The sequence below is a fragment of the Quercus lobata genome, chromosome 4, assembly GCF_001633185.2.
Source record: "Quercus lobata isolate SW786 chromosome 4, ValleyOak3.0 Primary Assembly, whole genome shotgun sequence".
Classification (NCBI taxonomy): Eukaryota; Viridiplantae; Streptophyta; class Magnoliopsida; order Fagales; family Fagaceae; genus Quercus; species Quercus lobata.
Window position 1 is genome coordinate 14445487 of NC_044907.1, and position 26375 is coordinate 14471861.

Sequence of the window (26375 nt, forward strand, 5' to 3'; positions counted from 1 at the left end):
GCATCAGGTCGTGTTGGTTTAAGTCGGTTTTTTGGATTAGTGAGTTGGATGCACATCCCCAAATATGATTTAATTTTTCTAATTTGTTTGGGAATTGGGGGCTTATAAGAGAATGAATTAAAGCAAAATAAATATGTATATTTATTAGTATTGCTTTTCTTAAATCCATATAAATTGATATTTCTTTTCTAACCATTTCATTCATTCGTACTAAATATAAGGATTGAGTGTTCCTTTGTTCCTCTCACTTTTAGGAAGAATGCTTAAGAGGGAATGGAATGGAACGAACATTCATTTTATCCATTTTATTCCTTCCTACTAAACGTCTAAACAACATAATTGATGAATGTCTATTATAAATCATTTTTATTCTATTATTTTATTCCTTTCCATTCATTCAAATAGGCTAAATAGCGATTGATGATAGACGACCCTAACACTAAAAGCTCGAATTCATGGAGGAGATTGCATAACAGCATGGGCAAGGGGACAAAGACCAGCTCTCCAATTTTTGTAGAAGCTCTTGCATTGAGACGAGCAATACAAATTGTCTTGGAAATGAATATTTCATCAACTGGTGGTTGAACAATGTAAGATGCATTAACAGTTACATGTGCAAGCTATAATAGAAAGAAGATATTAAGCAGCTAATGGCAAAACCTGTATGAAGTGTAGCAGATTTATTTAGTAAAAAATCAATATCAAAATATACTAAAAAAATTAAAAGGTCAATTCACTCTTTTTGGTAATTGTATACGAGCTTTCCAAATTAAAACTAGTGTATTGTTGATGCTATTGTTAAGATGCTTAAGTTGAGTTATTGTACATTATCATTCTCATTTTCTATTGGAAAAGAATGTTTTTTTTTTTTTTTTTTTTTTTTTTGTTAAAGAAGATTTTATCACTTTTTTAGTTGATTAATTCTTGATCACATATTATCAATGATTTTATATAAAAAGTAAAATCTCATGATTCTTAATCTTAATATATGATAGGATCCAGAAAGCCCTTTCATCAACTAGGATCTTGATTTTAACAACCATGTTGACAAAAGGGAACAAAAGAAGAGGCCTCGTTTTAACAAATGAAAAATATTAGTTATGAATATTTCCCTAAGATCTATATCTCCCAAAAACTCTTTCCTTCCTAAAATTAGGTTGGAAACAACCAAAACTGATCTTAAGAAATATCTAAAGCTTTCATGTGAAGTATAACACAGCCTTAAGTAAGGAGATTGGTTCCAGGATCAAAACTGCTACAAGATTTTCAGCTACACATGCAATACAACAATGCTGACTGTCTATTTATATGCCACAGTTTGCTACAAGATTCTCAGCCCCTTGCCCTCTCACAATGACAAAAATCATCTTCCTTTGGCGGAGCTGTTTCCCCCAATACAGCTCTTGACAACCAGGAAAACCACTATTCCTTTTTTCCCCCTTGATTTTGTCACATTTCTCATTCTGCTCTTATCCATCCAAACTGCAACTTTTTCCGAGTCTCTTCCAGCACTAAAATGTGATCTACATTCCGTACAATTTAAATTTCATTTCTCAATGTCCACTGCTTATCAAACTATATTTCTGAATTATCTGAAAGATGAACATGGGATCTGTCAATAAAATAATCACCAATCATGACTATAATAATGATTTAAACACCAGGCATGAATATGTGAATCTGAGAAGCAATGTCATTACAAAAATGGAGCCGCCTGAAAATTGAACAAGTGATTCTTGTACAGAATTCCAGTAAGGATGGGGAGAAAAATGAAATCAAAACAAAACAAACGATAATTGAGTTCGTTAGTAATGGCAATATCCAACACAACATTACATATTCAGATGATTGGGATAGCCAAGTGCACAGACTGTAATGTACTAAAATATTGCAAACCGAAATGTATTCTCTCCCAACTGCATACTTCAGTTAATGAGCTAACCCAAATGCCATAAAAAACCAAACTGAGCCAACAAGGCTGAAGAACCAAAGAATAAAAACCTCCTAACTTCATACCTGATGATAACGCAGCATCAGATTTAGATACTGTTGACCATATCAAGGCCAGCAATGAATTGTATTTAAAGAGGCGATAAGCAACCCATTTTATGGGCGTTTCTGAAGGAATGGTTTTGTAATCATGGGGGTAGAAGCTTCTTTTGAGGAAGCTAATATTCATTAAGTATTGTCTTCCCATACAGAGGCCAGGATTAAATGAAAATGGGCAATAGGCAACCTATTTCTGAAGGAATGGTTTTGTAATAACAGGAATGGAAGCTTCTTTCAAGGAAGCTAATAATCATTATTTGTCTAGTTTTTTCCTCATATTACTATTCTATATGATCTTATCAAGATCCATATCTAATACCTATAATGAAATAACTACCTTGCAAGCACAATGTATGCTGTCCATGCACTCAGTAATATATTTGTTACCTTGTGCTGTGCATACATTACAACCATGTTAGTGATTTGATAACAATAGTAGCTTTTTCAATGTCTAACAAGTCCAGTTGGTCACTATCCAATATGTACACACACACCCAAAACCACAAAGAACACGCCTAGTGCCAAGGGGCAATTTGTTAGTGATCAATGCCAACAAGAAATCTGCAGTTCTAGATTCCTTATCTTATGGGCTGGGTAAAAAGGTTCTGGGAAAATTACATTTTAATCTCTATAATTGAAGGGTGTCATAAATTAAATCCTATAGCTTTAAAAAGTAATAAATTAAACCATGTAGTTTCGTAAATAACAATTTTATAACTTACAAAAAAATAAAAAGTAATAAATTAAACTTTATCCCCATTTAAGTCTCATGACATTGTGCTTGGGATTTAATATCGACTGAGAGTTTATGTTAAACTACCGATTGTCCCAAAAATTTAAACTGTTAGGAAATTGTGAATTTAATTACTTAACCATAAGTCTAATACATGTTAAATTACCGATTGTCCCAAAAACTTAAGCTATTAGGAAATAGTGAATTTAATCACTTAACCATAAGTGTAACACTCCCCCTCACTTGTGGGCCGACACTTTCCCTTAGTAAGTGGGGGTCCAACAAGGGGGAATTTAACATTTTAAATGGGAGGTAGAGTAAAGCCAGAGATCGAACTCAGGATCTCCTGTTTTGATACCATGTTAAACTACCGATTGTCCCAAAAGCTTAAGCTATTAAGAAATTGTGAATTTAATCACTTAACCATAAGTCTAACAGTTTAAATTGTTACTTTTTGAAATCTCATTGTCTAATTTTACTTCTAAAACTATAGAATATAATTTGTTACTTTTTGAAATGGGCTTTTATTTGTTACACACGCTAATTATAGGGTTTAAAATGTAAACTTCCCAAAGGTTTGTTTGGGAGGGGAGGAGGACTCTACCTACAACCCCCAGAAGCCATCCATGAAAAGGGTGTACCTTACAAAGGTAGGAACAACCTCAATGCAATAGGAATGTAGTGGGATTTGAACCCAAGCATTGAGCAAGTAGCTCAGTTGCAGGCTTATTCCATAAAAACAGAGGATCTCTGATTTACCATGAAGACAAGGAAATCGCTAGAAACAACATCCATCTCAAACCAGAACAGATGGAACTGTCCAATTTATTCAATATCATCTTCTGATGTTCAGCAACCTACAGTTTTTTTGTCAATTTGATGTAAAGTCAGCACTCAGCATAGCCTCCTTCAAAATAGGTCCTCAGGGCACATCTCTTACTTGTAAGCAGCAGCTTTATAAGCTCAATAATGCAACAGAGATTGGAAGATGATTTTATATATGTATAAGCATCTATTTTACTGCCTCCAGTAAACTCAGTATAGAATACAATAAGGTACCATTCCATGATGGGTAAACTACACACATGCTCTTTTAAGTTATACCAGCCACTTGATACAATTGCTATATGTGTAAGTGCTAAATGGAACATATTTACATACATCTTTTTCTTGCACTGACATTTCAATTTCAAAAGTTAAGCTCTAGCTTCATCAATGAAATACGTGTTAAACATACAATTACACACTAGAATATAGGCACAACCATTAACAAGTGTAGAATATAAAATTTAAAACTTACCCAACAAATGTCCAAAAAGCTAAACTCAACTTGCTGTAGGAGGTCTTTGTTGCACCACCAAATCATCAGCAGAGTAATAATCAGCAATCAGCCGATACACATATGATGGATTGTGCCCCCCTCTGTGAAGGAAGTAAAGAGTAATTTACTTGTAACAGTTACAGGATAAAAGAATTTGAAATATCGAGATCGGTACGAAAGTATTCAAAATTCTCAAAACCAGACTAAAAGCATACAAAAGTGAGCTAAAAGATTGCATCCAGACAAGAACAAGGACAGGATAGCCAACATTCCATAATGGGGCACAGAAAAGGTTTTCTAAATGAGCTCCAGAATATATATAATTTTGGAACCCAGGTAAATCTTTTCTTTCTTGAAATTTACAAAAGATTTTCTTGAACTTACGTGTCAGTAATAAAAAGACTAACGAGCTTTGGTGGCACATAATCAAATGTTGGATTGACCACATGAAGAAGAGGGGAAGCAGTGCCAGTTCCAAAATCCATGCAATCTGAGAATTCTCCAAAATCCAGCAGCTCAGATGGGGATCTCAGCTCATTCAGTAAGACCTCAGGATTGTGTGGATACAGAGGGCACAACTGTAATGTAGATGAAACAGCACTTCATGAAGGTACAACAGCAATAATTGGAACAAAAAAAAAAACCATAATTTCAAAATTTTATGAAATGAGATACAAAACTTAAACATTTCCACTTGCTAGTAATCAACATGCCAGGAACCAGAGCAAAACATGCGTTTCAGTATTCACTATTCATTAACTCCATCAAAATAAATTTTAGCTAAAGTATTTACAAATTGTGGCTATTTCTATCGCATTACATAATAAATTCTTAGGCTACTTAGATTTCTAATGTTGTTTATTCACAACCCGCAAAATCTGTTCCCTGCTTTGATCCAGAAATGCAAGACAAAGTTGAACAGCTTAGAATACTCTCTACAGACATCAGAAATCCCAAATAAAATTGGTTACTTAAATTAATAGGCAACTAAAAATGAGTTGATTTGATTTACCAAAAAAAAAAGGTGTTGATTTCGGAAGAATGAATCACTGATAACTTCACGCTTTCAGGTTGATCAGCGAAGTGCATATTAACCCGAAAGTGGAAATTTGGGTTAATTTCAAATAGTCATTGTTTTGGAATCATTAAGACTCTATGCAGCAAAGAATTTTAGTCATTTCATAGATTAAGGCTGCAGTAAAGCAAAGAATTTTAGTCACTTCAAAGCATAAGAACTAAGAAGCGAGCAAGAAATTTAGGAATGTACCAGAAGAGACTTGGTTTACTTATCAATCATCAAAACCTCTATTATTGTACCAAATTACCTTGTGACTGCCAGCAAGTACAACAAAAGGGACAGCATGCCTTTGAGCTGCAAGTGCAACCATATTCAACCCAACAGGTGCTATAACCCCACCATTGGCCATGACAGCATGTGCTCCAACTATAACCTTTAGGAGTTACAACATTGAAGCCAAAAATCAATCCACGAAATGTTGTTCCAATTGAGGAAAAAAACAAATAGAAGGAAAAAAAAAGCTTAAGGCCATCAATTTACCATGTTCACACGGGAAATCATGGCAAAAACTGCAGAATCAGTAATTAGTGTAGTTTGTAAACCTCTTGTGACCAAATCTTTTGCAAGAAGATGTCCCTGATACCTAATTTTATAATAAATGGCATTAGAGAGAGGAAATCATAATTACACCACCTAAAAATAGTATGCAGTTGCACAAACCTTGGAGCACCCTCTGCTACAAACACCCGAAATGATCTCTTTTTCTCCTTTGCGGCACAAAGAAATTCCAATACTGTTCTTGAACTTCCTAAAGTTAATATTACCTCACTGAAAAAAAAAAAAAAATATATATATATATATATATGCAATTAGAAGTGTTTCAGAGATAAGAAAAAAAGGTTCTAGAAATAAAAACCACAGAAAATTATACATCACACAAGCTGATGTGAATAAGACTGTATTTTCAGATTGATTAACAACAATAAAAAGACATAACTACATGGAGCTGTATAAGTACTTTACAAGTATTTCTGGAATAACAAGTAAAAGGCGAATATAAATAATGATAAGAAATTATCAAATGGCAAGTTAGCCCACATAAGACAAATAATTCCCAACCTAGGTGCACTAATTGACCTACATAGGGAGACAAACCCACTCTTCATCTGTGCAAAGGTTATCTGGAAAAAGATTAACCTTGAATCAGTGGATTGACATTATGTAATCCACAGATTGCAGGCACTCTCCCATTTTCCCTAATTGGACAACACCTTAATACCTCTCACCTTTATCATATTAATGCCTGCCCTAGATCATGTAAGCAGCAACCATTTTCAAAAATTACAAAATATGGCATAAAGGAGTTGTTGAACCTAGGTAAAGTACATTAATAATGCTACTAATACTGAGCTGCAAACCACATGAATTTCTTTTTTTAACATTTTACATTACATTTCTTAGCCTAATAGACAGAAACATATCCCAAGATGCAACATTTGTGTGTGAGTGTGTGTGGTGTGGGGGTAAATCTCAAGACATATTGAATATTAATCCACAAACAGCTTCTGCACTCCCTGTATGAATCAGTCACTTAGATACAAATTATGCATCACGCAAGCAACTATGTGGTCCAGGGAATGACAGTGATTCACCATTCTCATCAGAAAAACCATTACGATGTTTAAGGGATTACAACTTTTTCATATAAGAAATGGTAAGCTGTTCTGAATCATCTTATAAAAGTCACATGCAGCACTATAGAGAGGAGACAACTCAATGCAAAGGGATGATCATATCCAGAAGAGCTTTGTTCATCCTGAGAAATGTGTAATATGGCCAAATATCAGACTGTTTAAATTTTTATTAAGTGGATCAGCTTGGCATGCCACGTGCCATCCAATTAAACAAAAACCTATGTCGGTTCTCAAAAGGTGGACATAATGCCTGTGACTTAAGTTAACACCAAGATCAAGGGTTTTCTTTTTTTTTTTAAGTAAGAAAATTATGTATTAAAAAGAAATACTAGACAAACCCTAGTACATGGGGAGTATAAAAGAGCCCCACCAAAAAAATAACATCTCAAATTACAGAGATCTAAAAAATTAGTAAAAGAACAACAAACATGATTTGAATATCCCTTAGCCATCCTAATAAATATCTCAGAAAAAGTCTAAATTGAAGCACCGCTGAACACTAAAATGAAGTCAATTAATTTTCAACATTAGTGCTTTTACTGCAAGTTCAAATTTAAAGGAAAATATGGATTCCCTATCAAATCCACAGTTTCAGCCATGTCAGACTGCATTTTATGTGGAATTCAGCTTCTAGTCTACAGCATTCGATACTCCATTTCAACAAAAAAATAAGATAAAATAAAATAAAAACAATTCTTTTCACAATATAAATCATAGCAATAAAGGAAGATTTTTGGCAAACAAATGAATCATTTCATGCATAACAACCTCAACCATAACTCTTCAAAAATAAACAAATAAATAATATATATATATATATATAAAAAATAATAAATAAATAAAAACACATAAACGGTTATTCTCAAAGAAATTTGATTTTGAATACTCTTGTCTTTGTTAACATTCCATCCCTAACACCAAGTTTTCTTATAACGCCACCTCTAAATCTTCAGCTCTTTCACCTCAATATAAATCATAGAAACTTTACAAGCCATATCCTAGGACCACAAACAAAACATATAAGCCACCACAGACTGTTGAAAATTACAATAAAATCAACCGTCAAAGAAATTTGAGGATGCATACAAACTTTATAAGCACAAAAAAGTAAAATTGCAGGTACTGTCAGCTCTTTTTTTTTTTTCTTTTTTTTTTTATAGATAACACATTGTCAGCTCAAAATTATATAGATCAATTCAAACAATTTTCAGACCACCCACATAATTATTTGCTTATGTATGATTACATGATGCCAAAGCAAAAAAAAGTATGTTTTTTTAATTGGTTTACACCTTACCTTCCACCATTTTCTTAAGGGGAGAGGTGTGGCCCAAAAATAAAAGGTCTTTTCTAGAGGCAAATTAAAGTTAATATTACTAGTTAAAAATATTACTTTTGATGAATGTGCTCTACTGCTTGCTCGGCAATCAATTCATGGCAAGTGGTAATATCTTGAATGAGTTCATTTAACGCTTCAATGACATCATGTTTCAGCTTCCGACTTCTGGAACTTTTATCAGCAGCTGCCAAGGAAAATAATTTATCAACCTCAAAAACTCATCCGTTTGCAATTTATTATGCAAACAATCACATTCAATAACAATTATATTATTTGAGTTAATTAGATAGAATGATGTTTGTTTATGAACTTATCAAACTTAGATTTACAAACAGTGTAATGTTAAAAATTATATACAAAATGGACTATTTATATTATCACTAAATTACAAATAATAATTTGATATCTAATGAACTTATTTACTGACTTACACAACTCAATCCCAAGTCTATATAATATTAAATAAGCATATAAACATATAAGTTATATATGCTCAAATCGAGCCTTATACTCACAAGTTTTTTCACAAACACAATTTTAAGTTTAAGCTTGGCTCATTTAATTGTCGAGCCTAAACTTGTGCTTAAGCTTGGCCCATTTGCTAAAAAAACTAACATGAACAAGCTTGTTCTAAAGCCAATCCTGAATTGTTCATAAATAGCTTAGTTCATTTTCAACCATATTCTAGATTGACTAAACAGAAATATAATATGTGAGGATAGAAGCATTTAAAGACAAGCATAACTAAAGAAAAATAACAATAATAACAACACTACTACAACAACAACGATGAATACAAATAAAATTATGGAGCTCACACTTGCTTTTTCCTTCAGAATCACCCCCAGATGAAGAAGTGTGAGGAACAGCACCCGAGTCAGGCACATCCTCAAGAAGAGTTTGCAAGGAAGGTGGACGCAAAGTGCTTCTTGCAGCCGCAGCGACAACAGCAGCTGATAGAACTGGATGATTATCCCGCTCAGCATCATCTTCATCATCACTAACACTTGATAAACCCAAACCAGCAACAGCAGCCGTTGCAAGAGACAGATCCTCCTCCCTAATAATGTGCAAAACGCGCCTCACAATATTACCGACGGCAAGCTCTTCAATTAAGAAAACAACTATAAGTCTTACTTTTCCATATAAGTAACCTAAAAATTACAAGTCATCCTTCATGATAACCATCATAGTAATGTGATTAGAAAATATCCATCATCAATATTGAAGAATCAAGCAAAGATATTCGGCCCATATAAAGTATAAACATGCCCTTTTATATAACATGCTGGAGTTCATAATCTGAGAAAAAGGGAAAAAAACACAAAACTACATATAAATTCAGAGAAATATATAACTTTTTCTGGAGAGAGAGAGTAGATAGACAGATAGAGGCCATAGTTCTCTTGTAACAGGCACAGCAAAAGGTTGTGTAACATTCTTGCACATACAACAGCGATCAATAAAATACTTTTTTGTGATTCAGCATTAGAGAAAATGCCTAGCATCAGAGCGCACTCTATACATTCTGTAAATTTGATGTTGTACATGACAACATAATAGCCTAACAGATGCCAAAAAATGAAAAGAACAGAGAAAATAGCTTACGTGCACATGCATAAGAATCAATGTGGAGATCATTGATATTTTCCAAGTGAACAACAGTGTCTATTTATTTTTATACAGGGAACAATCCTCTGGGTCATATCCAAGAAGATTCAACTTGAGATATCAGACAACAAGTTTCTCAGAGCAACACTATATGAACCCTTCATATCAAATAAACAAAAATAAAGAAGGAAGGGATTGATACAAGAGTTACAGCTTCAAGGGCTCAGGACTCCAAATAATTACTTCAAGGGCAATTAGCCTCCAAATAAGAACTCTAGAATATCACTCAGTGGTGAAAAGCCATATGATCTATCTTTATATAGGGCTCAAAACCTAATTCACATAAAAACCCTAAACCAATAAGGAAATAAAAATAAAAATAAGGCTCCTAGCATATTCTAGACTGTTGGCCTAAACTAAATAATAAAATTACAACTACAAAATAAATAATAATAAAGAATATAGTGGCAGCAGTAATTACAGAATCATATGTTCCTCCCATCACAACAAAAACTGAAGGACTTGTACCTTTTCACAACTCATGCATCTACAAATCAATAGGCAGCTAGCATGCAAATTACTAACAGAGCTTCACAAACGAAATACTCATCCTCTTGGGTGAGCAATGTAAAAAGCAGTGTTTATTTTGCACATTTCTCTTAATGGAAAACATTGTGATACATGATTCATTAAATTTTTGCAAACATGCTTGATTGAGGGTAAACTAAGAAAAATTAAGCTTTGACTGATTTCAGAAGGCATCCATGATTACAACTACAATTAACTAAAATTTAGCTATCACATACATGTTTACAACTACAAAACAAACACACACAAAAAATAAAATAAAATAATCTATGATAATTCAATAGTTGGGGGATGGGATTGGAATCTTGGACATCTCCTTTGGGAACACTAGGAGAAGCTAGTTGAGCTGTACAAGGTTCTTGGCTAAGAAGAAAATCAATATATTACTTCCACAAAAAAATAATAATAATAATAATTTGCCTTTCTGAAGCATCCACTACAAGTCCTCACATCCATTACAAGTCCTCACATCCATGCAACTACCCCCCCCACCCCCAAATAAATAAATAAAAGGAACCTCACTTGTAATGCTTGTGATAAAAAATTTTGTACAAATACTAAGCCCATACACCGCTATAAAATCGTCTAGTAGACCACTGGGAGTTCAAATTACCAATTCCTTTTAAAGTTGCTTCAGTCATGAAACTTAAGAACTACAGGGCCTATGATAAGAATAAGAAAATAAAATTCTAATATAACTTTAGTTATATATAGATATTCACCCAACATGATGCTTTGGCTTCTCTTTTGGCTTATTTACAGTTTTCTAAAGCCTCAATTTTTTCTAGCTACAACTATACTTTTGCCAAGCCTTTTTTTATTTTTTAAAAGCAAAATAAGCAATAGAAACTACCCTAATACCAAACCAAGCTGAAACAATCCCCTCAAGAACACATACTACTGAAAATTTTCTAGTCATGACTCATGATTAGCAATTTAATTCATACACATACCAACAGGATTTGCAGCAATCAGCTGCTCCCCAACTGCCCTAACAGCATCAATCAAAGCTCCAGCCTGGTTTGTGTAGGGCACTCGTGTCTGTGAAATTACCGACCGAAGCAGTTCAGCCGTCTGCCTTGATGTGGCCTGCGAGCCCTCAATTTTACTGCCACCCAAAATATATCAAAACATAAACACACAAACATATACTCTTAATCACAGCCTTCATATACCATATGTGCAGCCATACAAAACAGTGCTGAAAAATGTTACCGCTTTCTAAGCTTGTTAATGAAATCATTCACAAGGACCTGCACGTCCGGCATGATTGTCACCAAATTTCACCTAAAAAACATTGGACACACATAATCACAGTCAAAATTCTTCAGCTTTTTAAACTAATACATAGCAGAACAAAGCACATAACATAAAAATATCAAAACTTTCATTTCCTTTCAAATTTCCTCAGTTTTCTAAGGAACAAAAACAGAGACTACAAATTTGCCACTACAAATTATCCAACAACATAAAATTATGCACATCCGGCATGATCATCATGAAATTTCACCTAAAAAAACATTGCACACATATAATCACAGTCAAAATTTTAATTTTAAGAAACTAAAATTTCACAGATTCCTCAGCATCTTAAATTTAATACATAGCAGAACAAAGCATATAACATAAAAATATCAAAACTTTCATTTCCTTTTGAGTTTCCTCAGTTTTCTAAGCAACCAAACAAGGACTACAAATTTGCCACTACCAAATTATCCAACAACATAAAAATCATGCACGTCCGGCATGATTGTCACCAAATTTCACCCAAAAACCGTTGCGCACATATAACAATCACAGTCGAAATTTTAACTTTAAAGAAACTCAAATTTCACAAATTCCGCAGCTTTTTAAACTAATACATAGCAGAATAAAGCATATATAACATAAAAAGATCAAAATTTTCATTTCCTTTCGAATTCCCTCAGCTTTCTAAGCAACCAAATAGAGACTGAAAATTTGCCACTACCAAATCATCCAAAAACATAAAAATCATGCACACCCGGCATTATGCTCACCAAATTTCACCTAAAAAACATTGCAAATATAATCACAGTCAAAATTCAATTTAAAGAAACAAAAATTTCACAGACTCCTCAGCTTTTTAAACTAATAAATAGCAGAACAAAGCACATAACATAAAAATATCAAAATTCCTCTCAAATTTCCTCAGCTTTCTAAGCAACCAAACAGAGACAAAAAATTTGCCACTAATACCATTTCTCCAGCACTCCACTGTTTGGCTACTCGGAAAATGCAAGGAAAAAAAAAAAATTCCACTCCTGATATTTTAATTTTGAAGAAACTAAAATTTCATAGATTCCTCAGCTTTTTAAACTAATACATAGCAGAACAGAGCACATAGCATAAAAATATCAAAACTTTATTTCCTTTTGAATTTCCTCAGTTTTCTAAGCAACCAAACAGAGACTAAAAATATGCCACTACCAAATTATCCAACAACATAAAAATCATGCATGTCCGCCATGATTCTCACCAAATTTCACCCAAAAAACGTTGCACACATATAATCACGGTCAAAATTAATTTCAAGAAACTAAAATTTTAAAGATTCCTCGTCTTTTTAACTAATACATAGCAGAACAAAACATATAACATAAAAAATAAAATAAAAATAAGATCAAAACTTTCATTTCCTTTCGAATTTCCTCAGCTTTCTAAGCAACCAAACAGAGACTAAAAATTTTCCACTAGTAGTAATACCATTTCTCCAGCACTCCACTGTTTGGCTACTCAGAAAAATGCCCAAAAAATAAAAATTCACTCCTAAATACGTGAAACACGTAGACAAAAATTGGATTCTAATACAAAAATAAATAAATAAATAAATTCTAATTATTAAGTTTATTTAAGCTCATTGAATTTCCATGAAACAAAAAAGAATAATAATAAGGAATATGAAGCTATTAACAATAAGAGCAAAATTCGTTGAGTTTTCTTTATTGTTTCAATCATTTTTTTTTTCTGAGTAACCAAACACAGAACAAAGAATATAAGGAAATGGAAATATATATAAAATGATGCTATCAATCTGAGAAGGGAATCGTGAAACAGTAAAAAGGAAGATTAGATTGGAATTTTACTGAGAAAGATTTAAAAAAAAAAAAAAGGTTTATGAATATTTGCTTACAGTTGAGATCGAAGACGCATATGAGTGCAAAGTGCGAGAGGGGTTTTTGCGTTTTGGTGATGAGAGAGAGAGAGAGAGAGAGAGTTTGGGTTTTCACTTTCAGAGCTTCGATGCTCACAGCTCACCTGTGTGTTAGAATACGCAACCTCTTTTGAGTCTGGGTTTTGGGTTTTTGGGTTGGGTTCTTGACCCGGATCCGAACTTGCTCTGTTTTTTATTTTAAATAAATAAATATAATAAAATTTGAAATAATTTTTAGGTACTTACAGAGTATAAATGATAGTATTCCCTTCTCTCACATTCATGATAGGGTTTGTTCATTAAATTTATAATAGGATCCATTATGAATGTAAAGGATGAGGTTTGAGTCTAATGTCCAGTTGCACTGGATCTATTTGAGATTATAACATGTGTCCACTTTTAAACATATATCAACGTCTTAACGGATCTAGTACACTACATGGACTAGACCTAAGCCTCACCCGAATGTAAAAGTAGGAGCACCTTCATTGTACTTGTAGAATGTCTAAGAATTTTACTAAAATTTGAAGTTATCACTTACCAAGATTATGTCCACCACCACTACATAATGAATAGTAGGCCAAATCCACATATTTATCTGGCTGGGCAAATACATTTTATTGGATTTGGGCCAAATCCAAATCTTTATTCTTTAGGTTATCCAGATAATGGGCTTGGTCCAAATCCAAATCTTTATCCTATTAAACTATCCAAATAAGGGGCCCAATACATTTTATTGGATTTGGCCCAAATCCAAGTTTTATTATTTAAATTATTATCCAAATAAGGTATCCTAATTTAAGTACTTAATAAATGCAACAACCCAAAAGTTGGTGTATTTATTTGGAAAAAAAAAAAAAAAAAAAAAACTTTATTATAATTGTTTGCTAATCTTCAATGTGTGCTAATAATTGTTTCATTATAATTGATAAGTTACATGCAATCACCTATTCTTGTGAAAGGTTAATAGAGTTGTAAATAAATTAAGTTGTTTTTGAACAATTTAAAATAAATTTGCGAACTTATATATATGCTCGTCTCTTTAGCAAAAAACTAAGTTTAAGTCCAAATTGAGTTCAACTATTAAACAAGTTGAATACAAACATAATTTTGTATTTATGAACTGGCATTGACCATTGTGGGTACCTGCCCTCCATTAATCGGTGTTTGTCCGCTTTGGGGAGCCAGGCCCTCATGTGCTGAGTACTGGTACACTCATGGTCGTTCTAAAAGCTTATAAACCATGAGTGGGAGGGTCACCTAGGCGATGTGGGACTCGGGTGAGCCTAGGTGTCAATCACTTCATGGCAAAAATCCTGTGCTCCCACCCCTTCGTGACAAAACCGTGAGGGCCTGGCTCCCCAAAGCGGACAAACACCGATTAATGGGGGGCAGGTACCCACAACCATCTAGTCCATCTTTTTTTTTTACTTAAAAAACACAATATTGAGGTATCTATCTTTTAAATATTAAATTGAATCAACCATTTGTTTTGGCTAGTAACCTAACTCTTAAGTGTACTTAATGTTTAACCATTTCATGGAATACTAGTTCTAAATAATTTAATTCCAAGATATTGGCTTAGTGATTTTTAAGGGCTCATAATATCAATGAGATCCTATTTCAAAATGTTTCCCCAACATTTTAAGACCACTCTAATGAGATTCATCTTTGAAATAACCTAGTACATGTGGGATAGGAAGATTGCATACACTCAAGGAAATAATTAGATACTCAAAGTAGCTTCCATACCCTTTAGGGCTGTAAACGAACCAAGCCGTTCATGAACAACTCGAGCTCGGCTCGATAAAAAGCTTGTTCATGTTCATTTGTTTACAAATAAGCCAAGCTTGAACTTTAGTTTTAGGCTTGTTTGATAAACAAGCCGAGCTCAAGAAAAAAAAAATTGTTTGTGAACAAGCTCGTGAACAATAGGGCTCAATACAAAACATGTTGAGCTTAACCTCGTTTATAGCTTGATATATGTTTATTAAATAAACTTATTATTATGGCATTACACATATATTTTGGAATGTTAATTTATAGCTTATTTATTCATATATGTTTTGGAATGTTAATTTATTTAGATTTGTGAAGATTATAGTTATATGAATGACAAATGTGGATGTAAAGATTGTATTTTAAACAATTACTCAAGCTATAGACAATAAATGATGACGGATGGATTTAATTATGTAAAGTTGTAATTTGAACAAATTCTAATCACAGTTGTTAGAAGCATGATAAAATGAGTATATTATATTATGTTTTATATATATATGTATGTATATTTGTTTACTTGATTTTTGGTGATGTAAGCATTTGATAATACAATTTTTTTGGATCCCAAGCTAAAAAGCCTAACTTGAGCTTGAGTTTGAGCTTGATATGAAACTTGAGCTTGGCTTGACTAAATAATCAAGCCAAACCAAGCCGAGCTCAAACTTTTAGGCATTCTCACAAGTTCGAGTTCAAATATTGTTTTTAAGCTTGTCTCAAGCTCAAGCCAAGCTTGAGCATTTGATTTTTCTTGACGAGCCAAGCTCAAACACACACTACTCAACAAAACTTGGCTTGTTTATAGCCCTAATACCCTTATTTAAAAAAAAAAAAAAAAAAAAAAAAAAAGGAAAAAGTTTGAAACGAAACAAACATTAAAAATGAAACTTTGTGACATTAAAGATGTGAAAATCTTAAAATTTAAAATGTCAAAATAAAAATAAGCCCAAATTTTGACTTCGAAAATAAAACCATTTTTTTTTTTCCTTAAACTTTCGCGGGTTAGCATATTCATAGGTTCTTTTCCTTCAACTTCTCCTTGGTGACGACCAACACAGTCTAGTTAGAAGGACAAAGGTAGTACCTTTGATGCTAAATAATAACAAAACATCTAGTGCCCAAACAAAGATGAAAACTTGATCGATGTTCAATCTCTCTCTAGTTGCCTCCGCCGCCGACCGGTAACCTCGTCCTCTTCTGCCTCTCTTTCTTGCCGGTAAGTACACACTCTCTCTCCTCTTGCTTGTCTGTTTGCAACAACTTTTTTTCTTTTAGTAAATAGCATATTTGTTTAGGTACAGTTTCTTTAAAGCCTCACTTTTTTTCTAGGCATAACTATGGTTTACAACTATACTTTAGTCAATTTCCATCAAATATAAGCTTTTAGCAATAACCTACATTCAAACACACACAAGTGATTTTCAAAAATTGAACTTTTATTTTGATTTATCATTTGATCGTTACAAATATAAGCTTTTGCTTAGGGAATGAGCATAAATCTACGTAGCCCATCAGGGGTTAGTGCCTTTGGATTACCGGACAACTGGTTTTGGCAGGTGGGATCCATTATGCATAGGTTTTAGTAGTTTTACTAGCTAGAGGCGAGTCTAGAGAGCTCTTATTTAGAAAAGTTCCCTGCATTGAGTTTTTATTTCGATTTGTCATTTGATGCTTACAAATATAAGCTTTTGCGCGTAAACTGCTTAGCCCGTCAGGGTGAACACCCTTGGATTAGCCAACAATTCGTTTTGGTGGGTGGGGTCAATTATGCGTAGAGGTTCCCTACATTAAGCAAAAACCTACAATTGATGGTTATATTGAGGTTTTGTTGATAAATTGGAGGACTTGATGCGTTGAAAGTATTATGGCAGAAGGGGTGTTAGATTGTTAGATATTCACAGTCTGCTAAGTTGTTGATCTATTTTGGATTCCATTTGGGAACACTGAATATTTAAAAGAATTCCTGGCATTCTTTACTTTTGACAAGTTTGTGAAAGTAATAGTGAGCCACTTATTGCTTGATTTATTTTACAAAAATCCTTCTTCGGCTTTGTTATATGCGTTTTGATTGGCTTATTTGCTGAAAGTGGATATAAGTAAAGTTATAACAACAACAACAAAAGTGAGGCTTTAAAATGTTGTACTTAAATAGATAACCTAAATAAGCTCCAAAAAAAGCTAAACCAAATGCACTAGTTAGAGAGAAACTCTTTCTTAATCAAGAATTCAGTTTCACAACTTACATTAAAAAAAAATTACCGGATCGAGTTTGTTCCTATGGCTTGCTGGTGATGCCAAGCAACCCTAGGTTGTGAAGTGAAGCCTATGGTTTGTAAACTGTTCCTCTAGTTCCCCTATTGTTTTCGGAATTCTTGGATCTGACAGCGTACACAGTGCCATTTCATTTAAAATTGTGACACTGGATACACCTTTAGATTTGTAATATTTAATTTGAACCATGAATTGGATTTATTTCAAATGGAGAGGATCCTAATACATTGCTTTCTACTTGTGTTCCTACCAGTACCAGTGGTACATCGTTTTTATTTTTATGTCAACTAAGATAGGTAAGTTTCTCAATTCAGGTGGCAAGAGGGATTTGGGAAGAAGTGGTAATGGAGAGAAATTCTACTGCCTGTGCTATGGAATGGAGTATTGAGCTGGAGAAGGCCCTCCGCTCCAGAAAACCTGGTTAGACCTCATTCTATTTTCTTTTTTACAGATAATTCTCAGCTCTTATTATTATTATTCTTTTGTGTCAATGCTGATCTGGATTCTTCAAACTTGTGCATATGTCCAATTAAGAAAAAAGTGTACCCAAATTGCTTTATTTTGCTATAACTTTTCAGTTTGTTTGTCACAATTCAGGTCAACCTGTTGAAGCTATATTACAGATTGGGCCAAGGCTTGAGCATTGGAGTAGAGAACCTGAACCAAGTATGGCAGTATATGACATGTTTGGCTTAGTGCCAGGGGAGGATAGGCTTTTTGCGAACACCATCCTATTAAGGCTTGCTGATGCGTTTAGGCTAGGTGATAAACACTCTAAACTTGCTATTGTTAGGATTTTCTTATCTGAGTACAGAAAACATGACAAGAAGAATAAAAGTAAAGGAAAGAAAGGGATTTTGTCTAAGGCCAGGCTGCACAACCATCTAGAATTGTTGACAAGAGTAAAGGATGTTTTTGATAATGGGGAAGTTGAGTCAAGAGCATTGGCTTTAGCTCTCTTCGGTTGTTGGGCAGATTTTGCAAAAGACAGTGCTCAGATAAGATACGTGATTCTTTCCAGTCTAGTTTCTTCTCATGTTTTGGAGGTGAGATTAGTATTTTTTGCGTGTTAAAATTTGTGATTTCATCATCAGTATTGTTTCTGCAACTTAATTTTTTTTTGTCGCCACCATCATCATCATTGTCAAGGTCTACAACTTTACATTCTTTGTAGAGCAAATCATAATATTTGAAGTTCATTCACAAGAGAGTTAATGCACCTGAAGGCCAATATTGACTTATTTTCAGTGAATTCAGGCAGGCAGAATTAACCAACATATGTATATGATAAAAGTGCTTTTTGTTGAGTAGAAATTGAGGAGAGGGGGGTTTTTTTAGTTGGCTTAATAGTTGGGTTGATCATATTGTTTGCATTGCTGGTCCCATGGAAAAGATTGCCACACATGTATAAACTCTGAAGCAATAAGAAGTTTCTAGAAATTTATATGGACAACTTCATCATGGAACGTGTGTCAAATCATTTTATGAAATCTTTGACACATGTACAATTATATTCTTTGGTTTCAAGTTTTCAGGGGCACTTTATTCCCTTGCCCACCACCCCCTTCTTCTTGGACACTCTTTTCACAATGTACTTGGTTCTATTTCTTAATTGATTATCTACAGGATTTTGTCTGGAATCTGAAAGCATTTTATTTGGTTTCTACAGGTAAAAGCATCATTATTTGCTGCTGGTTGCTTTTCTGAGTTATCAGATGATTTTGCTTGTACTGTACTGGAGATGCTGGTTAATATGTTGACTTTATCTGAAACATCACCTGCTGTAAGGTTAGCTGGGGCACGAGTTCTTGCAAAAATTGGGTGCTCATATTCAGTTACAAATAGAGCTTACCAGGTTCTGGTTCTCTTCTGTTTTTGTTTCAGTTTCAAATACACATGGAAATCACTGACTAAAAAAGAAAACTATACACATGGAAATCTGCATAAACGTATAGATTTAGTTTCTATGTGAGATGCCATGCTACTCTTTTTTTTCCCCTTTTGCAACAAAAGAACTAGGCGATGATAAAAGGCCATTTTGAGGATTAAGTCAAGTAACATATGATATGATCATATTACATGCGATGGGATGGTATTTTGGGTTTTGACAAATTTATATTTAGTTGTGCTTCAAGCCTTCAACTGAAATTTTAAGAAATTATTCACAACCAAGTGCGATGTGTGTCTGTGTGTGTCTTTTGCATTATGATAGATATTTATCTGTGTGTCTGCTGCATAATGATATATATTTGTCTGTGTATATCTTTTGCTTTATGATAGATATTATCTTTCTTAATTCTCTTGATTTTCATCCAAAAGTCATGGTGTTATGTGATGTCTGGAAAAACTTGAGCACTTGTCTGGAACAAAGATTTGGGCTAGCTGACCATAAGCATGCTGTTTCTTTTCTCTTATCTGACTTCCAAAGTAGCAGTTCAGTGGTTGTGAGAGCAACACATACTAGACATGAGTTTCTATAAAAAGGAGTTGCTTTGGAGTACATGGATAGTCAAAACTAGTGGAAGCAATAATCATTTAACCTTTATCCTAACTAGTGTTTTGTAGAACCGACATATAATAGGTGAAATCATGAACTTATAGAAGCATGTAATACCTCTTTAATTTCATACACAAAGTCATCTATTGTGCGGTTTTTTTTCCCTGATTTAAGTGGAATCATATTTTTGGCTTGTGTACAGGGTTAGAATGATACTGATAATTCATATGTTGCAGACAGGTCTAAAGTTGGTGTTGGACTCTACAGAAGAGGATTTTTTGGTCGCTTTGCTGGTTTCACTCTCAAAACTTTCTTTCAAATCAACAGTTCTTATTTCTGAACAGGTACCTTTCCCAACATCTTATGGCATCTGTTGTGTGTTGTTGTTGGAGAGGCAGGATTCCTATATGCACAGATCAGCTTGTCCACTTTCTCTTGATGCTGAAAAAACTTTCCAATATATATTTATATATGTCTATATATACACTATGTTTGTATGTCCGTAGACTTCCTACATCAGCCCTTCACAAGAGATATGCTTATAAATTGAGCCTATTCTTATCTGGAGTGAATACCATTATGAGTTTGAGGTTGTAACTGGCAACAAGCTCAAAAATAATGTGGGTGAAGTATGGTAGGATTAAGTTGGCAATACCCGCTTGTTCATATAAGTGGTCAAAGATTATAATGTTATTAAATTCTGTTTTTCTTTTTTGAGAGAGAGAGAGAGTGAGTTTTTAACTGCATCTGGGATTGATTATTTCTAATTTACTGTTGACATCATAATGCAGGTGGACCTTCTTTCCTCATTTCTTAGAGGAGAAAAAACTACGCATATGAAAGCTGCTGTATTAAGATGCCTGCACTTCCTTTTAATAAAAGGACCGTGCCATTTCCCTGTTAGTGCAGATCTAGTCAAAGCATTATTCAGCACATTAAATGATCCTGAACTTCCAACAAACATGCAATGTGAAGCTCTACAGATTTTGCATAAGGTAATAGCTGAACTTATATCGATGAACTTGTGATTTAATATTGTCAAATTTACAATCTCTTGACCACTGTTGGGCAATATGCAGATACTTCCTTATATGTCACCTCAATTGCCTTGTCTGGACACCCCTGAATTCACTAAGCTTTTAACCATTGCTGAAGATTTCTCCCAATCTCCAATTGCGTTGAATGGTTTCTTTTTGATTCATGTTCTGGGAGATATATCAAGGAAGCTTGGGGGGAAAATGGAAATGGAATCTGGTATGTTTGGTTCCTCTCTGTTGTCGAGGGTGATCTCATTGGTTATAGATCAGATGACCTTGCTGGTAAAGCCATTAATAGATCTTTGCCAGATTGCCTCCAAAGTGTTTCAAAGAGTTTGTAGTCTGCTCAACCTTCTTCTTCTTTTGGTTGGAGAACATCCAGATCAGGGTCCTTTGGTGCTGGATAAAATCTATTTATTTATTGAATATGTTGTAAATATGCATGACCACGTCATGGCTACAAGACATTCAAATAGACTGGGTCCTGACTTGGACTTAACAAGAGAAAAGAGCAGAGTGATTAGGTCAAAGCTTGTATTGGCTGCATGTAGATTTATTGTTGCCTGTCTTGAAACTCTCACTGAGGCTGGCACTGCCACAACCACAGTATTTGAAAAAGTAAAACTTCTGGTTGAGCGTGTGTGTCAGTGCAGCTTATTTGATTGCTATATACATACAATCCTCTCTTTATTGTTCCACTGTAAAATAATTTGGGGCTTTTTGGTGAATGAAAGTAAGGAAACTTGTGATCTTAATAGAAACTCTGTTAATTATCACTTGATTGAGAAGGAAGTTCTTACCCTAGAGTGTGCAAATAAGATGTTGAAAGAGAGGTATAACTGGCCTGCTTACAGAGCTGGGATGTATGCTGCATGTCAGGGAGCATGGTTCACAGCCACTTTCATATTTCAACAGTTAATAACAAAGGTTCAGTCTGATATCTGCTACTCCTGGTTAAAATCTATAATTCAATTGGCTCATTCTGAGAGGAAAATCCAGCTACTGCTTTTACCAAAACAGGGGTCTAATTTAGTAGAATGGTTAGAGAAGAATAAATTTCCTGTTAGTGATGATATAGGTGAAATCAGCAGAGATACAACTGGAAGGTCTAATGAGCCTAATTACAGTGAAGAGCTTCTTGGGGCTTATAGGGGTATCTGCTCTGCAGGGGAAACATTAGAACGTGCTGTCTCATCAGGTCAAGAATTTTATTTCCAGAGATGGTTTTTGTATCTAAGAGCTAAACTTCTAAGAACTTTGGTGGATTTACTAAGAATTCATGCAACCATTCAGTTTAGCTTGGACAGGATTAGCAATAATGGAGAGGTTGAGTTCCTGAAATCTTTTGCAGAATTTATTCAAATATCTTGTCAGTTTAGGAAGCTAGCAAAAGAATTTGATTTAATAGCCACATCTTCCCTTGGTATAGACAGCCAAAGTTCAATAGTCATTTCGTCACTTGCACTAAGTTGTTCACTCTTGGCCTTCAGTACCGGTTTCATACTTTTTGTACCAAATCTTGCTGCCTATGAAACTGTTACAAGTTGTGGTGTAGAAAACTCAGAATACTGTTCACGTGCAATGTTAATACAAAATTTAGTTGGGCGTTTGTGGCATATAGACCATGAGACAAGTAGGAATCTCTGTCAGATTTTATATGTCAGTGCACAGCTTAAGAACTGTTTACATGCCAGTGGACAGCTTAAGAACTGTTTCAACTTGCAGTCTAGAAATAAACTTTTGAAAGTTAGTTGTGAAGAAAAAGATATTCTTACTCTTTGTAGTTATGCTGTTTCTGGGGTTGTTGGTTTGCAAGAGGCAAATAGAGAGCACAATGAAGACATGTTACCCGAAGTTATCAAGGATGGTTTACAACTTCTTTTGAACGTTATTATGAAATGGATACAAATTTCTTTTCGGACCCCCAAATATCTCTTTAAAGTAAGGTATGTTGAGCAGTTTCCCCATTCTCTGAGCTAAAGATTTATAGCATGGCATATAGTATTAAACAGAACGATCTAAACTGAATGACTCAGTATCTATGTATAAGGTCCAATGCTAAGGCTCTTCTGTTATGAAGCAACATATTTACTAGTATTTCTTCCTAACTCTAAAGTATTAATAGATGAGACACATTCAAACCTAAGTAGATCTTGTGTGTCAAAGCATGAGAAACTTAAATTATATATTAGGATCTGAATGAGAGATCAATGAAAGAAACTTTTACGTCAGTAGGTGGGGTTCACTGCTCTAGGATTCTTAAACATGAGATTACTTAATTTGCTTCTTCTTACCCGACTGCATGCATCTTCTGGCTAATCTATGGATTGTCCTGTTTAGTTCTTTTTATGGCCAGAAAGTAGTCAACTTGTACTGTTCAGAGTGTCAATGTAACAGCAGCTCTTTCTTTTTCTTTCAAAATATTAGGAATTGGTGGCTTGTTTCACCATTTGGAATTTCATTTTTAATTATGATGTGCTCTTTGAGTCACTTTGGTTCTACAAATTACTGTTAGGATGTATAATTTGTTTGAATGACTTGAATTTTTTTTTCTTTCTCAATTTTTTGAAAAAATAAATTTACTGTTTTTATATGGGTGAAATGATACAAGGGCTCTCAAATACAAAGATCTTGGTTCTCCTTTAGATTCTTTTTGTTCCTTTTGTAATGTAAGCTTTCGATTTTGCTAGTTTAATGCTTGTAAGTTTTACATGACAGGCCTTGCACTGGATCAAAGCTCTTTGCCCACAACTCAGACACTAAAAGCTCAGATAATATATCTGTATTGCCAGGCTTCCATCTATCATTGAACCTGTGTCTTCAACTGAATAATTTGCCACCAGATCTCCCAGCTCGGCTGACCAAGTTATATTGCATTCTTTATTGTAGAGTATCCTTTCAGGAGCACAGACCAAGTGAAGAAGACAAGGAAAAAATGCAGTGGGGCTGTCGAGCTTGGGAAAATGATGATATGGTGGAAATCAATGAAATGTTATTTCGTTATGTGACAAATTTACATACAAAAGGAATCAATAATAGTAAGCGCAGGAAGTATGATAAAAATGAGGACGGGGTTGTTTATGCATTTGTGCATTTTGAACCAAATGAGAGTGGCCAAGGATTTGCAAATTGCTTGCTTGATATTTCTAGTTTTCCGGTAGGTTCTTATAGAGTTAAGTGGCATAGTTGTTGTATTGATGATGAGGGTTCTTATTGGAGCCTCCTTCCTCTGAATGCTGGACCTGTAGTTACTGTTGGCAGATGATTTTGTGAAAAATCTGCTGATACATGTAAATGATCTTGTATGCTGCATATAACGTAACATATAAGTTATTTCCTTAGAAATAGATTCATCATGTATTGTAACAGATTTGTTAGGTATTGTAACCTTAAGGATTGTATCTGAGACTATCCACCTTGTGTGCAAGACATAAAAGAATGGTATCCCTTAGAAGAGAAATAAATTTGCTTTCTATTCATTACTTTGTTTTAACTAGTAGCCATGAGCTTTGTAACTTAAGTGGCACCCTTTGGTATTTCTAACAAATACATTCAGGATTCAAATTTCTTCTTCCCATTATATTAATCAATCATCAAAAACATATTGAAATTGGTAATTATTACACGTTTTGGTTTGTGAGTAAAGCTAAGGCTGAAGTTTAGAAGGTATTCAAGATAAAACTAAAGCTAATTTCTTTCCTTTTTTCTTTAGCATTAAAAAATAATAATAAAGTAAAGTTGCATTTCTATTTATCTATTTATTAATGTCAGATTTTTATGTCCTAGTTAATCAAGTTGGCCCCTACATTCTTTTTTTTTTTGCTGAAGTTGGCCCCTACATTCAGGCTAGATTGTACAAGGCCAGCACATATGTTACTCTATAATTGTTCAATAACATATGAATACCCATTAGGTGGATTCAATTATAACCTCACCTAACTCTCAGTAGAATTATGTAGTGAGCAACAATTATCCCAGGCAAACTAATGTTGTTTTTTATGAGAATTCATAGGCAGGACCTACCAGTGGTCATAATCACATGGAAGTAACTTTTTTTTTTTGAAAAATCACATGGAAGTAACTTGCAACTTAAACCACCCTCCAGTACATACGAAACTTCTCAAATTACATACCAAACAAGTTTCCATTCTTCTCCAATTACGTACCAATACCAAAGACAGTGAATTACATTTACACCTTAATTTGTCCTTTGTTGTTGCTGTCCCATTAATGTTCTTCTTCTATTTTTATTTATTTACATTGATACATTGGAAAATAAACAATTAACATAAATAAATAAATAAATTTTTGGCATGGATCAGAATGGATAATCCTTGCCCCTTGGTGCTAATCTCATCCTTTCATTCAATGTGTCTCTTGGATATCATAGCAAACCACTCTTTACCGGCCACACCAAGAATCCTTCATTCATAAGATATTTCCACTAAGGAGTGAGGAACCAACCACTAGATCATCACCTACCAGGGTTATTTTTGGGTGAAAAACATAATATCTAAAGTCCAGACCTCTTCGAGTAACTAATTCTTTCGGGTGTTTGTAGTCCTACCGTTCCACACACATTAGGTTATAATAAAGAATCACTTACTAGTTAACCAAGTAAAAATCAATTATTTGGGAGATATACAATGTGGAAGGCAGAACCCCATTTTTATTGTATATAATTTTCCATGTCTATACAAGCAGTATCTCTTTAATTTAAGTACACTATTGACATTATTTTTATTATGCTTCAATCACAATAAATGTGTCAAGAGCATTTGTATTGGCAGAGGCATATAGTTAAAATGCTAAATTTAGCAACTAGATATAACAAGTGGCACAAAGACTAACGCATGCATTGGTGGAGCTATACCCATATCATTTGGCTGTTGTGCATTGTAGTTAAGAAGGTAAAAAATATATATATATATATATATATTAAAAGATATATTATTTTATTGTGTTAGTGGTGATGATTGTTGTTTATTATAGTAGATATATTATTTTATTGTGTTGAATGTTAAAATGAAACAAATATTAAATATTTTATAAAGTAAAATAGTAAAATAAATTGCGTAATTTTTTAGGGTGTTAAATTGCTAAACTGGAATTTTACATCATGGTAAACTTGCCATGGTCCTACCTAAAGTAAGAAGTTGGTAAACTGCTTACTTTTTTGTCAGGGAAAAACGAATCAAAACGCTGAGAGGCCCTTGTCATTTCACCTCGCTTATCTCATTTACAAAAAGTACCAACAAACATACAT

The 26375-nt window shown here is 33.9% G+C and overlaps 2 protein-coding genes across 5 annotated transcripts; one reads left to right on the top strand and one right to left on the bottom strand.

The window, feature by feature from the left end:
* Positions 1-1044: 1044 nt before the first annotated feature.
* LOC115986430 (translation initiation factor eIF-2B subunit beta-like) lies at positions 1045-13625 on the bottom strand. 4 transcript variants are annotated; one of them, XM_031109449.1, is made up of 12 exons: positions 13505-13615; positions 12372-12381; positions 11569-11640; positions 11307-11461; positions 8973-9260; positions 8209-8338; positions 5842-5949; positions 5662-5764; positions 5429-5554; positions 4488-4681; positions 4083-4204; positions 1045-1592 (listed from the first exon to the last, which is right to left on the bottom strand). In XM_031109449.1, exons 3-11 carry the CDS (start codon positions 11619-11621, stop codon positions 4108-4110), a joined length of 1254 nt encoding a protein of 417 aa, XP_030965309.1. In that variant the 5' UTR covers positions 11622-11640; positions 12372-12381; positions 13505-13615; the 3' UTR covers positions 1045-1592; positions 4083-4107. The 4 variants fall into 4 exon arrangements, with proteins under 4 accessions (XP_030965309.1, XP_030965308.1, XP_030965311.1 ...); XM_031109448.1 differs by lacking the exon at positions 12372-12381 and having other exon boundaries at positions 13505-13625; XM_031109451.1 differs by lacking the exon at positions 12372-12381 and having other exon boundaries at positions 8979-9260.
* A 2740-nt stretch (positions 13626-16365) lies between these two features.
* LOC115987534 lies at positions 16366-24591 on the top strand. Its single transcript, XM_031111108.1, has 8 exons — positions 16366-16520; positions 17890-17995; positions 18173-18621; positions 19245-19430; positions 20309-20416; positions 20864-21067; positions 21152-23055; positions 23828-24591. The coding sequence occupies exons 2-8, from the start codon at positions 17920-17922 to the stop codon at positions 24372-24374; spliced, it is 3474 nt and encodes a 1157-aa protein (XP_030966968.1). The 5' UTR covers positions 16366-16520; positions 17890-17919; the 3' UTR covers positions 24375-24591.
* The last annotated feature ends 1784 nt before the right edge of the window (positions 24592-26375 follow it).